The following is a 15,704-nucleotide window of genomic DNA, read 5'->3' as shown; positions in this document are numbered from 1 at the left end:
ATTCTAAATAATTCCAAGATTAGCTTCATTTGTCTTCCAGAAAAATCTGGAATAGAGCTGAGACCACTGAGGTGTATTTTGCAGATAGATTATTTCTAGAGATATTTCTAGGGATTTCTATTTTCCGCCTTTCAGAGGAGGTTTATTGGTCCCTGTCCAACAGAATTGAGGGATGGAATTGCCTCTTTGACTAAGAGCTTGATTAAGTCCATAGGAAATGCCATGAGATTCTGTGTAACTGTCCACTTCTTACATACCTCACAACCTTCTATGCAATCGTTATGTCTACATCAAGACAGATACATGCATAATGCATGCATAAAGTGGTAGGAAGGCAAACATCTCTTCCTATTAAAAATATTTGTCTGTATAACTTCCAGTTTTCTTTTAGGGGTGATTATGTTAATGCTCTGGCACATTATGAGAAGGGAATCACTGGAAACAACAAGGTAATTCCTTTTCAGTAATGATAGCCTTGTACTGTCACAATATACATTAAGTTGTCATGTTTCAGACTCATTTGAATTCCACATTTTAAATTCAGCTCTAAATTAAATGTTATTAAGTCTGTAATACTTTGTTCATTTGTTTCAGTGCTTGATTACTGTCACTCTTGTGACCTGGTGGTTCTAGTCCGTAATCTATAGTTACTGCTTTCCATTTGATTGCCAGTACCAGGAACACGATGAAGTTTGCCTTGCTGGAGTGGCTCAGATGTCCATTCGAATGGGGGATGTCCGGCGAGGGGTGAACCAGGCCATCAAACATCCCAGCAGGGTACTAAAAAGAGACTGTGGAGCTATTCTGGAGAATATGAAGGTACTCAAGAGAGTTAATATAAGGCTGAATATGTGATTTCACGAGGTTAGTAATTTAATTATGGTCTTAATTTAGAAATTATATTTAATGGTTTCCAATATTGTAGCAATTTTCAGAAGCTGCTCAGCTGTATGAAAAGGGACAATATTATGACAAGGCAGCATCAGTATACATCCGGTGTAAAAACTGGTAAGTACAGGTTTCAGGGCAATGTTATATTTCAGAGGATTTTCTGGGGTACTCTTTGGATAATAATGGTTCTCTGAATAGAAAAAATGCCTCATTAACTATGTTTCATTGATTTTATTGTTCCAACTTCAGGCTTAAAGATTCTCTCAGAAATTTATGTTGTTTTAATATAGTCTTACTGTAAATGGGAAATAATTTTTTTCCTTTTTTTGTGTCTTATGTTTAAAGTTTCCTGCAGTTTAAAGTCCTTTGTGGGTGTGTGCACATGCACACATCCACACTGAATTTAATTCATATTGAATATAGGAATTATATTTGTGTAGTTACTGTTTAATTAATTAGATTTCTAGTTTTATAACATTCATAGCTGAGACTGAGTATTTGGACAGTCGGAAATTATTCAAGAGTAGCCAGTATCACAATTTTCTTTTTTTAAGTTAATTTGATTATTGTGAAGTCTCCATTGGAAAAGTCCAATTTCCTGAGATATTTAAGGACTCAGTTCTGGTCTAATTGCATTTTATGGACTCCTCACATTAGGAACCAATCAGACAGTTCAGTAAGACCTCTTTCATTGAGTGCTCTAATGATTAGGTTGGAATATTTTGTGCATTTATTTGAAAAATAAATTTTTTATTCTACCAAAGAATTATCAGTAGTATCAAAATGAGCCAGGAGAGTGCTTGGTGAAGGGGAGTGGCTTGCATCTAATGATCATCTTGATTTGGGAAGTGGGAGGTACAAGCTTTGTTTACTCTTGCAGAGGGAGGTTCAGTTTGAAGAGTGCCCATCTTTTAGTCAGAGAGGTGAGATTTAAGGTCAGCCTCTGCTGAGTCTCTCGTGTCCTTTGTCCTGAAAGGCCAACTGCTTAGTTTGCTGGTTTTTATAGATCTTTCAGGTTACCATTTTAATGCTGTGCTTCTTCTGTTGGTTAATCCAATAACACCTGATGTAAAAATTGTTGATCTGGCACTTTTTATGCTTATACACCTGAGACTTAAAAAAAGAGAACAGACTGTCTTCAAACCTGTGTGCTCATAAAGCAATCTGTAATTTCATGCTCTTACAAAGTGCAACTTTTGAAAATATTAAAATTACTTCAAAGCTTATCCATTATGTTCAGTTTCTATGAGACTCCTTTTCAATGTTGATATAAATATGCCAGTTTTACCAGAGAAAACTTGGAAGCAGCTGTATTTATTAAATAACTATTATCTTTCTAGGGCAAAGGTTGGTGAACTTCTTCCTCAGGTTTCATCTCCAAAGATTCACCTACAATATGCAAAGGCCAAGGAAGCAGATGGCAGGTACTTTTGAATGCTCTTCTTTAATATAAAACCTGTTATTGCTGTTGTTATTATTATACATGAGTGTTTTTGTAAAATAAATTAAAATGCATACTGAAACTTGCATAAAATAGTCTTGTAAAAATGGATTCCAAAATATGTAAACTAAAGTTTACGCTTTGTGTATTGAAGATTTGAAACATAATCTAAGGACATTCATCTGCTGTCAAAGATGTGTTTCTAATTAATTGTTTTCCAGTCTAAATGTTAATATCTTTCTAACAAAAATCATCAAAGGTTTTGAAGTACTGAACATCATTCCATTTAGCAGAGTATTCAAATTCAGTTTGTTTCTAGCAGCTCCTTAGCTGTGATTTTAGAGGTCATTCAAAAGGAGAATTATCATGAAAGAAATTTTTTCATTATAGACTCAGATTATTGGTACATCTTAATGGCTGCACTTGCATAATAATAATGCAAAGTTACTAGCTGAAGTGAAAGCCCGAGGTAGGTTATATTTAATCACAGAATGTAGTTCCTTCAATCCTTAAGGTAAGTAAACTGCTTCAGAATAATGATACTTGAAAATATGAAATAGCACCATACTTCAATGTTTGCAATGATGGGGCTAGAAAATTCTGTTTCTGTCAATTGCATAGTGAAAGAATGAGAAATTTCTTGATCTTGTCTACAGAACAGAAAAGAGGTCTTATTTTTAAATTGTACACCTAGCTATCACGTTTGGTTTTTATTGTTCTCTTGCTCTCCAGGGATTTCATGTGGAAGAGATGAACTGTTTTTAATATATAGCAAAAGAAATGCTGGTAGAGTAGGTCAAAAATAGTATTGTGGTACTCTGCTTTTCATTCTCCTAAGAGAAAATGAAATAGAAACCAAAAACAACATAGTAAATGCAGAGCAACCTGATTACAACTGAAAGGAAGTTGCCACAAAATAATCTCACAGATATAAAATACTTTGTTTCCTTCACACGGTATTATGAAGAGTTATTTACAAAGTTAAAACAACTGATGTGGAGCCATTATTTTGCAGGTACACGGAAGCTGTGATAGCTTATGAACATGCAAAGCAATGGGATAGTGTAATTCGACTATATTTAGATCACCTAAATAATCCTGAAAAGGCTGTTGATATTGTGAGAGAAACACAATCTCTTGAAGGAGCAAAGATGGTGGCCAGGTAACAATCATCTTATGCACGTTAAAAAGAAATATATATCTATTGGGAATTTATGAGGCTTGCTAGCATATTAGACTCTGGTTATATGTACTTGGCTAGAGACTGTGTAATTCAGTTAATTGATTTGAGTTCTCTAAGATTTGGACAACTAAATACGTACAGATTTTTTTTTTTGTTCTTGTTGATTTTCTGAGTAAAATTATATTAACCTGAAGTAATAAGTTAAGACAATAATAAAAAATTGCCATTCTGTATTATTTATACTAAGTTAATTTTAGGAACGTAGTTAAAACAATCAAGATACAAAATGGATTAGAAGTGTGTCATATTTGTATGTATGTTATGTACTATATTCCTAAAACATTTGGTGTGTTCATTAAGCTAATTAGTACTAAGGTGTTAATTTGTCATTCGGATTAGATTCTTTCTGCGGCTTGGTGACTATGGTTCTGCCATCCAGTTCCTGGTTATGTCCAAGTGTAATAATGAAGCTTTCACATTAGCTCAACAGCACAACAAGATGGAGATTTATGCTGATATCATCAGTGAGTATTCCAGGCTCATAGTTTACTTGCATTGTGTTTTGCTGTTCTTTTAATTTTAATCAATTTGAAATCATAAGACAATGGGTGTTTAGTTTTGTTTCCCATTTCCAGTCATCGTGCCCAGTTTTGGTAACGTGTCTGCTTCAGGCCTATAAGCCAGACTTTGCTTTCAGCTTTGCTATCTCCTTGTTTCAAATCTTGCCTGTCCTACAGGTTTTTTTGTTTATCCATAGAGATAAGACATTTAGACTATTTTTTTGTGCCCATTGACAAATCCCTTTCTTTGGCCTTGATACAAAATGGAGCATTTCAGTGGTACAGTTCTTGATTTTTGTTTCCTTTTCTCTTGGTTCCAGCTCTTTTCTTACATGTCACTTTTTTCCCTTTTCTACTCTTTAAGACCCTTTGTGGCTTTCTTATGTCTCAGTGAGAAGTGGAAAGGAGACCTTACTGAGAAGCTGACTTTTATCTTAGGCCATCAAGCCAGTCAGAGTCCACCTTGTCAATTTGCACCAAATTTTATAGTTTGTGTGAGGCACCTTTGAAGAGTTTCCTACCAGCTCTACATATGTTACCTCCCAAATTCTCATATTTTCAATTAATCTCTTTGTTTAGACATTGATTTGTTATTGTGAAGAAACAAAAGCTTGGCAAGAGTTAGCCTGGAGATGTATGGTTACAGATGATTGTCAAGGTGGCCACAATTGTTCTACAGTTCCTTATGCCTTTTTACTTCTATGCAAAATAGAATGTCTCAAGCTGTAATCTAAGTGTGTAAAAAAGGAGTTGAAAACTATCTTTGGAGTAGGGTCTGTCCTTGTTTTACATGTGTACAGCAGAATGGAGTCTTGGTTAGAAGACTTAAGTAGTAGTCCCTGCCACCACATGGTTGCATTGTCCCTGATAGCCTTGCTTTGTACAAGTGTGCTTCCATATTCTGAAACTGTGAAAGTGATTCAGGTGATAATCTCATCATCACTTGCCCTGCTTTATTTTTGCCAGGACATGATGGAAAAATTCATTATCAGATTATAGCAGTACCATTTCATTATGCTTTTTTAGAAGAGAATGTAGTGACAGGATGAGGGGGGATGGTTTAACTAAAGGAGAGTAGATTTAGATTAGATATTAGGAAAACTTTATTTACTGTGAGAAGGGTGAGGCACTGGAAAAGGTTGCCCAGAGAAGTTTTGGATGTCCCATCCCTGTGAGGGTTCCAAGCCCAGGCTGGATGGAACTCTGAGCAAGATGGTCTAGCAAAAGGTGTCCCTGCCCATGGCAGGGAGCTTGGAACTAGATGATATTTAAGATCCCATCAAACCCAAATTATTATATTATTCTATGATTCTGTGAAAAACAGAAATCTCATTATGGTGTAAGACCTGTGGAAACAATTATTAGTCTGACATTTAGTCTGATTAAATAGTAAAAAAATGTGTAAGACATAATTTGAGTCTATCTGGCTTTGGTTTTCTTTGATTGTCAGTAGAAAAACAAAGTAGAATAGGAATATGTTCATTCAGTAGGGTCTTTATCTTATTTAATAAGAATACCCTGCTATCACTCAGATCTGTCTGTTGCAGGTTCTGAAAGTTCTACCAATGAAGATTATCAGAGCATTGCACTCTATTTTGAAGCAGAAAAGAAACATTTTCAGGCGGGGAAATTTTTCTTGCTGTGTGGTCAATATGGACGGGTCAGTACCTAAAGGATAAGCCATTCTATAAACATTTCTATAAATGTTTATAGAAACTGTTCAAGATACAGTCTTCAGGAAAGTTCATATTAGATTTTAAGTGCCTTAACTGAAGACTTACTGATATTTTTTTAAAAGGGTAAAAACGTAAGCAAACTATTTATGTTTACAGTTATCTAGGCTGTGTTCCATGAATGATACATTGCCATGCACACAGGTTTTTCATAGCAGTAGAAGCTTGGGGTGAATCAGTGATTGACTATTGTCAATGAATCACTGAATGTCATGATCTGCAGCAGCAATTTATTACATTTCATTGGCTTGACCGGTGGAAACTTGGTTGCAGAGTAATTCATTTAATTGCTGTAGCATACCTAACTGAAAGGTTTTTTTAAAAAGAGAAAATATGTTAATTGAAGTATGTTGATAGACACACTTTTGATCAGTTACAGGTCTGTGAACTGATCCTTGTTAAATGTTTAATTTTTGCATACTGAACACATACAAAAAATATGACTGGTTTTTGCAAATTATGGTCATTGTAGATGACAGCTCCTTCAGCTGTGGCATGGGAGGCTCCATGACATTAGAAACATTATCACATTAATCACATTGTGACATTAATTACATTGCTGTGAACATCTTTCACAGTTAGTGGAGGTGAGCACCAGAATCTGGCAAAGTCTCAGTTGTTTCAAGAGCAGCTGCTACGTCTGTAGTTGGGATAAGCATTCAGTGTGCCCCTTGTCTTATCAAAATGAACAGAGAGAGAACCTGGTAAAAATTAGTAAAAATGAATTTCATGTATCTCAATTTTAACTTTTCTTCTGTATCATTTTAGGCATTAAGGCACTTCTTGCAAAGTCCAAGCACAGAAGATAATTTGGCTATGGAAATGGCAATTGAAACAGTAAGCAACTTTGTTATAACAAAATATTCTCCATCTTTTTGAGAACTTTACCTTCAGTACTATGACATTTCCCCAGCATCACTGAGTGTGTTTGGTTAGATTGCAAATATAAGGAAAACTGTATCAATAAAGAAGATATCTAAACATGTCTAAAATTCTCAACCCATTAGAAAATAAATACAAACTGCTGCATGTCAAAGCTGATGAACCAAAGAATCATCTGGTTTGAACAAACAGAACTAAAAAAATCATGTTCTATATCTATCTGGTTTCAGTGCTTTATTGAAAGGCTCCTTATAAGTGAGTTATTTTTCTCTTCTTCTTTCATATCATAATTTCTTGTGTCTTTTTTTAATAGGTGGGACGGGCAAAAGATGAAACCCTAACAAATCAGCTGATTGACTATCTTATGGGAGAGGGGGATGGCATGCCCCAGGTATTGTATTTTTATCACTGCTGTTGTGTCACATTTCTGTGCTATAAGATATTTTGAGCTTACTTTGTCCTAAAATTCTTGGTAGGCACAGACTGTGCTTTTGCTTTTGTTAGGGAGCAAGACTTGTATGATCATTCCATGAGTCATTCACCCAGTAACTCCAGATGCAGAAATAAAAGAAAGGAAGCAAGTATCTTAGATATAATATTTTCTCTTCAGTCATCTTTATGAAAGCAGGTAGTTGGACAGAGGAGGCCCAAATTAATGCTCATAATGAGAGTAAGAGACAAAACTTAGCTGTTTGTTGTTGCCAGTTTGCCAGCTGGCTTTTGCCTTTCCCAACTGGACAGTCAACATGTGTATGTCTTGAGATGAGCTACAGCAGTGATCTCTTCCTGCAGGAGCAGAGTTGGTCTGACTTTTGCAGTGGAAGAAAGTAAGGTACAAAGTAGGAGATACAGGTCAAAACCCCAAGGTTGACCAGGCTACAATAGTTCTTGTGTTCAATATCAGTGTAAGGCATAAAATGTTGCAGACAGATTTTAAAAATCCTTTTTGATTTCTGAATGGCCTTGATGATAATAGAGCTTGTTGTACATTCAGTCATACTTGGGCTTGAGTTCATGGAATTAAGTAGCTGAACCACTTGAATTTTTACTGCCTGTTACAGCAGACCTGGAATGTGAGCTAACTGGGGAAAGCCAGACCTCAGGTGAGGGTGTTGCAGTCTACTGTCAATTGCTTAGTCAAGGAATTTAGGGTCTCATACAAAGTCATGCTAAATACAGTCAGGTGCAATATGATATATATGGAAGTATAAATTATGCCTTGCTGAGGGCAATAAGGTTTGGTAATTATGGAGATGACAGGGGCTCAGTGCAGTAAGTTGATTTCACCCCTAATATTACAGCTGTGGTTTACAATTCTGTTAGGAAGCTGGAAACTGTCTCTTTCCTCTCTGTATGAATTAAGGGGTTGAGATTTTAGACTTTTAGAGACATTGGGCATTTGATGGCCAAGCTTTTGTAAAAGGTAAAAAAAGGAGAGCCAAACCAAACCTCTATCTCTTTATTATTTACCTCTTACTTTACGGTAAAAAAAGGAGAGCCAAACCAAACCTCTATCTCTTTATTATTTACCTCTTACTTTACCTCTGATACAAAATGTGAACTTCAATAATATTATGAGAGAAGCAAAACATAGCAAAACAAACAGAATTCAACTGCAAGAGCCCAAAGGGAATTAAGCTGTTGGAGGCACTGGATGAAAAACCTGTGCAGTATCAGTGTAAGCAAGACTAATTCCATATTTATGCTGGAAGCTGGGTGGAGAGAAACTGTAGCACCCAGTCTCTTTTCTCAGAACAGTGGTCTAGCTGCCTCATTCAAAGAAGTCTATGGGACTGTGTAAGGGATGTGAGCTACAGTATGATCTCCATAGTGAAGAGGTTCTAAAGATTTTAGAAAAGATTTGGGAATTTTTTGAATGCCATTATTGCTATATTTAACATTGTTTTGAACTTCAGTGCAGAGCTTTGTTTTCCTTATTTAAAAGCTCTCTCTTGTTCTTCTGAATGCTTTAATCCAATCTACCATAGTCTCTCTCAGTGAGTAACAAAATTTTACTTTATCCAATCATATATATTTGCTTTAAAAACAATCATTATCTTCATTATGCTATGGAGACTGTTCTTGAATTTATCAAGCAAGATATTATTGTTTTTAGAAAATAGAAGCTTCTATGTCGTGGCATTTTTGTAAAGCTGAAAGTAAGAGTGAATTTATTGGTAGCCATGCAGCAGAAACTTGTTCATCATTTCAAGCATTGATCTTCAAACCAGATCATTACTGACTGGCTGATTGGTTTAATTCTTTCACAGCCAACAATTTTCTGGCATTTTAATGAAGTGTCATATTATCAAAATTATTATGCTCACCAAAATTTTGCTACATTATTGTCTAACTAATTATAAACTATTTCTTAGATGTCTGATTATGTCAACTATTGTGTTTGCTAATTTCAACATATATTCTTAATTTGTCATGTGCCCTCTTTCGGGGAACATTAACTAGCAAGGTTCTGCTGTTTTCCATGTGCATTTTTTCTGAGTACATACATTTTAAAAAGAAAAATTAAACTAAAATTAGGAATATCTAATACTAAATCAGATTGCAGTAACAAATTTTCCAAAGACCTTAGGAAATGTATTGTATTAGAAAATCCTTTCCTGTATTTTCTGCTCCTTAACGTACTGATTTTAAAGGTAGGAGTGTCAAAGTGAAACATGGGAATATTTTTTCTTGAATTACTTTCAATTTTTTCTGTTTTTCTTTTTTTTTTTTTTCTTTTTTGGGGGGGGGTTAAGTTTTTAAATATATTATTTAAGTCAAATATAATTAGGAACATGGCAAACACCATATAAGACCACTGGTCCATGCTGGGACAGGGTCGTTTCCTGCTGCAGCCGGGAGAAAGGGGAGAAGCAGCCTGGGTGGGGTAGTGCTGTTTTCTGCTAATCATCAATGGAATGGCCATCTGTGGCCATGAGGTGATATCAGAAATTGGGAAGAATTATAACCCACTAATTTTACTAATTTTTGGTTTACCCCACTAAGGGAATAGCAATTTTTCTTTTTAAGGCAGTTTACAGTGGATAATTAATATCTTTTAATGTAAGTAGTTGCAGTTACTTTTTTATCGAGCTATTTCATTATTCTTAAGTTACAATTCTTAATGATGTCCAGCCTTCTGATCATGTGTTGCTTAAAATTCTGCTCCATCATTAATTTAACAGTAATTCCTTTTGTTCACTTAAAGTTTTTCCTTGTATTCAAGTTAGAAAGAAGTCTAATTTTGTCTTCTCTTTTCTTTCCATGTGCGCTTCTTTCTCTCTTGCTTTTATTTCTGTGATTTTTTTTCTTTGTAATTTTTTCTTTGCTTCTTAAGTGCAGTCTAATCTTCGCAGTCATCTTCTCTACAAGGAAATATCTTGATGTCTTTAATATATCCATTCCCTTGAATTTCTGCTTTTTTTTGCCATGCCTGAGCCTTACATACAAAACCCACACAGTATTCCAGAGAATAACACAACATTGATTAATACAATTATTGTTGTAGTAATTTTCATACCATTTTAACATAGAACACACACTTTAAGTGTTTGGATTTACTACTAATATTGCAGAATTGGCTGGTTTGTATTTTTTTGCTAAGCTCTCCATAAAATTGCAAGTATCGTCTTTTTTTTTTTCATTTTTACATTTAAGTTGGAACCATACCATTATATACAATATTTAGCTTAATTTAATTCCAATTTACTAGTTATAAGATTATTATGTACAGGCTTTACTTTTTATTGACCCCATTTTAGAAATCACTGCTAATGATATAAAATAGTGACACTCATCCAATTTTTTTTCTCTTAATATTTCCTTTTCAACATAAGCAAGGTCATTTTATTTTGCTTTTTATTTTTTGTACTTCTTTAATAGCAATAAATAGAATATTTTCAATATTTACTTTTTTCTATTCCTATATTTTATTTTGTATTTTTAGGAATTAACTCTTGAGGATTTCCTCAATCCTAATTTTCTCAAAACCAAGCAAACTCTGATTTCTTATCAAAGACCAATTCTTCTATCTCTCACTGGTATTTTTTTCTACTAGTCTTCTAGACATTTGAGTACACTTACAAAAATAGAACTCATGTTTGTTTTCTACAATACTGCCATCTTGTTTTTTGGTTTTGTTTTTAAATTATTTCACTAATTTTCCTGCTGTTAGATTGCCAGGTTTTGGGTGAACTGTTTGCTACATTTGCCATTCTTGAGTTATATAATTATCCTGGTGTAGCAAATTATAAATTTTATGCTGGTTGTCCTTTAATTTTCAATTTTCAATTTTTTAGCTCTCTTAGATGCCCACCATCTGGTCCCAGAACAATACATTCATTAGGGGCCAGATTTTGGCATCTGCATCCACACTAAGCAATGTCTACATCCAGATCCGTAGCACAGTTTAAGCATTTCTGGCAAGACTTCTATTCCTAAAAGGAATCCCTGGGTTCTTTTCCAACCCTGTCAATGCCCACACAGCTGGAGCTGTTTGGTTTTCCCTGTACAACTCTCCATGTGCATGGTGGTCTGTGGCTTTCTGCACCCTCCTGCCAGGGCTTGGCCAGCACCTGCCCGCGCTCCCTTCCCTCAGGCCCTTGCCGTGGCTGTTCTGTGCCTGGGCAACAGCCAAACCCTGCAGGGGCTCACACAGAGAGCTCTTCATGGAGCAGGCTTGTCTGCTTTCTTTGGAGAGTGTGGTGCTGGGATGAGCAAGTCAAGAAAGGGAATACAGCAGTATGAATTTGGTCAGTACTCATTGCTTTTGTATGATTTCATTCAGGATGCCAAGTACCTGTTCCGCTTGTACATGGCCCTAAAGCAGCACCGAGAGGCTGCCAGAACTGCCATAATAATTGCCAGGGAGGAACAGTGTTCAGGTAAGTCTCTTTTCTTGATGTGATGGCAACTCTCATGCTGCCTCCTCAGGTACCCTACTTAGGGTGCTGTTATTTGTGTAGGATTTTACTTAGAGAAAAATGGTGCTTTTAATCATATTCGAGTTCAGTTTTGAGTTTGAAAGTAGACTTGGGGAAAACCTGTGGACTCGCACCTTTATATTAAATATTGGGGGAAAAAGAAACTTTTGGAAAATATGTGTTCTTTATACATTCAAGTAAACATAGTGATTGAGACAGCCTGTGACTTTACCTTTCTGTCTACTACAGTTCATAGAATTTCCATTTCTACATATGGTTTCTGGCTTGGTACTGATCTTTTATCAGTGGAAAATGGGCAGAGGAGTTGATTTCTGTTAAAGGACCACACATATGCTTACTTTAAGCTTGGTTTTCCTTTGTAATGGGTTGCTAAAGTTAGAAACAAAATAAGAAGAGAGAGGGCTAGAAGCAAAATAGCTGCAAAATAGCTGCCACCTCCATTATTCACGCTCCTCTGTAGCCATGGCAACAACCCTACCATAACACTGCTTGCTTTTCATTTCAATTATGTAAAAGTAAAATCTATAGAGGAAAAATAGCAGTCTCGGGAATAACCCAGGCAAATTAACATTTATGGGCTGCTCCTTGGCTGCTCCTCAGCACTGGGCTAAGGAGGGGAAAAACCTCTGAAACCCTTGGCAAGCAAATCTCCCAGTCCATCATAGAAGTGAATAATGTATTTGTGCTAATTATATAAGCAGGAAATGCAAAAGCTCAAGGGTTTAAATATTTATTAGCATCTCTGAATCTGAAAACTTGTATCTAAAATGCTGTATCCCATGGTTTATTTCATATTCCCTAGTAGTATAAATGTGTTGTGCAACAGTGTAATAAGAAGCACCATGTTTGTTTCATTTAAAGCGCCAATCTTGCGGTAACTATTTCTTCTGGAGAGGCAATTTTACATCAGCATCCTCTTCCTTCAGCAGATTTCAGTGAGCTTGATTGTGAAATTTGCAGCAATATAGTTTGTTCTTTCCTTAAAAATCCATCTAATAATAAATATTTAAGTCATACTGCTTGGTATTTTTCTTTGGGAATGCCATTTTAAGTGCAGTTTTGCTTGAAGTTGTTTTTATGTAATCATGCGATTTTAAGGCTGTATTATATTGAGAGTCAGTAATAGAATATAAAAGAATAATGTTGTTTTCCAGCAACTAATTCTGAAGTGATATTTAGCTGTCTCACACAAATTTCACAGTTTGATTCAATTGTAGTGTATAACAAAACATTACAAATTGGTCTGTAGAGTGAAAACATCTGCTGATAGAGAAATACAGGGAGGCGAAGGAGAATGTTTGCTGAAATAACTAGAATTTCCTTTAAATGCCTCCAGCTGTGAAGAGTATGACTTTCTCAGCCTCTGTGAACGCAAAAAATCCCAAAACAATCAGCAAAATAACCCCAAAACAATACAAGAAAAAAACATCTTAAGAATAGACTAATTGCAAAACACTACTTGATTTCAGCTACATTGATAATTTAATGAAATCCTGTGGTTTCAGGACAATCCTCGATCATAACCTTGAAACAGTATAACCTAGTGAAATAACATTCAAATTTTAACTATCCCTTGACAGGTTTTGGGTTTGGTTGCAGAGGCAAGGAGTTGCCAAAGCAAATGATCAAGTTAAAGTATACTAAATTAATATTTTAAAAGTGGCTTTTGAATATCTGACATTGAAGAACAATAACAACAAAAAAATCTTTAAATGCTCTAAAAACATCTTCCACTTTTAAAGTTCATTATATAAATTGTCATCATGTATATTTTGCTACTGTTTAGATTACTTCTCCTAGTGTAATTTTTTTTTTAAAATTTCCTGGCTGATATTGTTTAGGATACTGTGACAAGCAACTGCTTGTGGCTTTCCAAAGAAATTGTCATGCAATGGTTTTATTCAAAGGATCAGCATAACTTCTGCTTCCCTATATTTCATTAGTAAAGATATTGTTATGAAAAATTAAATTTACTGTTAATTGTTGGGTTTTTTTTCTTAAGGAAACTATCGAAATGCACGTGATGTGCTTTTCAGTATGTATTCAGAGTTAAAGACCCAGAAGATTAAAATTTCTTCTGAGATGGCTACAAACCTTATGATTCTACACAGCTATATTTTAGTGAAGGTAAGGAAGTGAGAAATTGAATTTATGTGTAAGTTGCACAGTGTCTGTTTTATTGAATTGTATGGATGGATGTTGTGTGTACATAAATTATATTGTCATATAGATTGTATCACAGAATCCAAGTGCATGCTAACAGCAAGCTTCAGGAGGACAACCCATAGTTGTTTCTGCCTCTTTGAGTAGCATATTCTTTTTTTAAATACTGAATAATTGAAAATTACATATAGCTTCCTGTTTTTCTTTTGCATTCATGTTTACAAATACTATGCTACAACTATTTATTATTATTGTTGTTGTTGTTGTATTTGAGGTTATTATCCATAAGTAGATCACTGCTTTTCTGCAAATGAAGTTAAGCAGGGGCTCAAATGATTTCTCTTTGTTAACCCATGGATGCCCATCAGGATATCTATTCCTACAGCCAACTTCAGCCTCCCTCTCTACCAGCAGTGAGGCAAGAGCTGCAAGTGCTGGGCCGAAGGCCAGAAGGACTGGGGAAGGGCCATGCTGAGGTCTCTGGTCCCTTCTGTAGTCAGCTCTGCTCAGTTTCATGAAGGAGCTGTTGGCATGCAGCTCCCAGCAGGATGGATGCATGCCAAGAGCAGGCTGCAGGAATTCCTCCCCCGTGGCTGCAGTAAATGTGGTTTGTGTGCTGCATTCCAGATTCACGTGAAACGCGGTGATCACATGAAGGGAGCGCGGATGCTCATACGAGTGGCCAACAACATCAGCAAGTTCCCATCACGTAAGTGCTGACAGCAGAGGAGCTCTGCTCAACAGGGAGCAGCTCATTAATCAGCACTGCCCTGCAAGGTTCATCCTCCCCTGTGATCCTGTGGGCAACAACAGAGTGTAACTGCACAGTGTGCTCTGCATGCTCCTCCAGGCAGCTCCTCTATACACAGCCTCCAGGATGGGATCCTCACCAGCACTTTAATCTGTCCTCACTTTACTGCAGTACTGAGCAGCCTCAACCACACACTGTCTCAGGACTGTGTGTAATGAACTGACTGGTTCTGGGACTTCATCACCAAATCTTAATTGATCTTTTTTAATTATTTTTGGGTACATGGAAAATGTAGACTAAGAAGTAGGCTTTAAAGAGTGCAGACAAGATTTGGGAGAAATGGTTAAAATCAGAACATTCCTGTTGCCATGCTGAGCTTCAGGAGTGTGAGGCAGTAAGAGTTGAAACTATGGTTTTCCTGTATATGGTTCCAGGAATGCCCCATATTGTGCAACTCTGTACCATGACAAAGAAGAAAAGTAGTCTTTTTTTATCAGTAATTTTTTAGCTGTATTAGCTTAAAGGTTTTAAACATTAATGTTGGTAAATAAATATTTGACATCATTGTTTCATTGCATTACAGATATTGTGCCAATCCTGACTTCAGCTGTGATTGAGTGTCACCGAGCAGGATTGAAAAACTCAGCCTTCAGTTTTGCTGCTATGTTGATGAGACCTGAGTATCGGAGTAAAATAGATCCAAAATACAAAAAGAAAATTGAAACAATGGTCAGGTGAGTGATGTTAATCAAAGGCACACAATTTCAAGGCTTTACTGTTTTTTACTTTTTATGTTTTTGCTCATAAAGCCTGTAGACTGTTTTCACATTATTTCACTGTCTTACATTTGAAAGGCTAAGAACCATTTTCCACCCTTTTTTGAGATTTAAAGACTTCCTTTGAATGTGATAAGCCTTAAATGCAATGTGCATTTAAAATGTTTCCTAACCAGCAATAGTGTTTTCCATCTTCTCCCTACAGTCACAAGTGCAGCCACAGAGGTTTAGTTGGTTTCTAGTTGAGAATCCAGAGCCAAACTGTTGGCTACTACAGCAGCAAGCATTGTGCTCTTCTGTGATTTAGATGACTAAATGGCTAAGATAAAAAAGAATGGGAGGGCAAATAAAATATATGAATTCCTGATATTTTCTTCCTTA

The 15,704-nt window shown here is 35.8% G+C and overlaps 1 protein-coding gene across 3 annotated transcripts in view; it reads left to right on the top strand.

Moving 5' to 3' along the window:
* Positions 1 to 15,704, top strand: part of WDR19 (WD repeat domain 19) — a 39,788-nt gene that overhangs the window by 19,395 nt on the left and 4,689 nt on the right. For all 3 annotated transcript variants that reach the window (XR_013182136.1, XM_054632694.2, XM_077177605.1), the window contains 13 exons: positions 392 to 449; positions 673 to 819; positions 926 to 1,008; positions 2,232 to 2,315; positions 3,348 to 3,494; positions 3,915 to 4,039; positions 5,623 to 5,735; positions 6,577 to 6,645; positions 7,004 to 7,081; positions 11,477 to 11,573; positions 13,636 to 13,760; positions 14,424 to 14,505; positions 15,131 to 15,281. Coding sequence is in view for 2 of the 3 variants with exons in the window: in XM_054632694.2 (XP_054488669.2) it covers positions 392 to 449; positions 673 to 819; positions 926 to 1,008; positions 2,232 to 2,315; positions 3,348 to 3,494; positions 3,915 to 4,039; positions 5,623 to 5,735; positions 6,577 to 6,645; positions 7,004 to 7,081; positions 11,477 to 11,573; positions 13,636 to 13,760; positions 14,424 to 14,505; positions 15,131 to 15,281 (1,359 nt within the window). In the remaining variant the exon portion in view is untranslated. The remainder of the gene's footprint in view (positions 1 to 391; positions 450 to 672; positions 820 to 925; positions 1,009 to 2,231; positions 2,316 to 3,347; positions 3,495 to 3,914; positions 4,040 to 5,622; positions 5,736 to 6,576; positions 6,646 to 7,003; positions 7,082 to 11,476; positions 11,574 to 13,635; positions 13,761 to 14,423; positions 14,506 to 15,130; positions 15,282 to 15,704) is intronic.

The sequence above is a fragment of the Agelaius phoeniceus genome, chromosome 4 (assembly GCF_051311805.1).
Source record: "Agelaius phoeniceus isolate bAgePho1 chromosome 4, bAgePho1.hap1, whole genome shotgun sequence".
Lineage (NCBI taxonomy): Eukaryota > Metazoa > Chordata > Aves > Passeriformes > Icteridae > Agelaius > Agelaius phoeniceus.
This window is presented reverse-complemented; position numbering and strand designations above follow the sequence as displayed.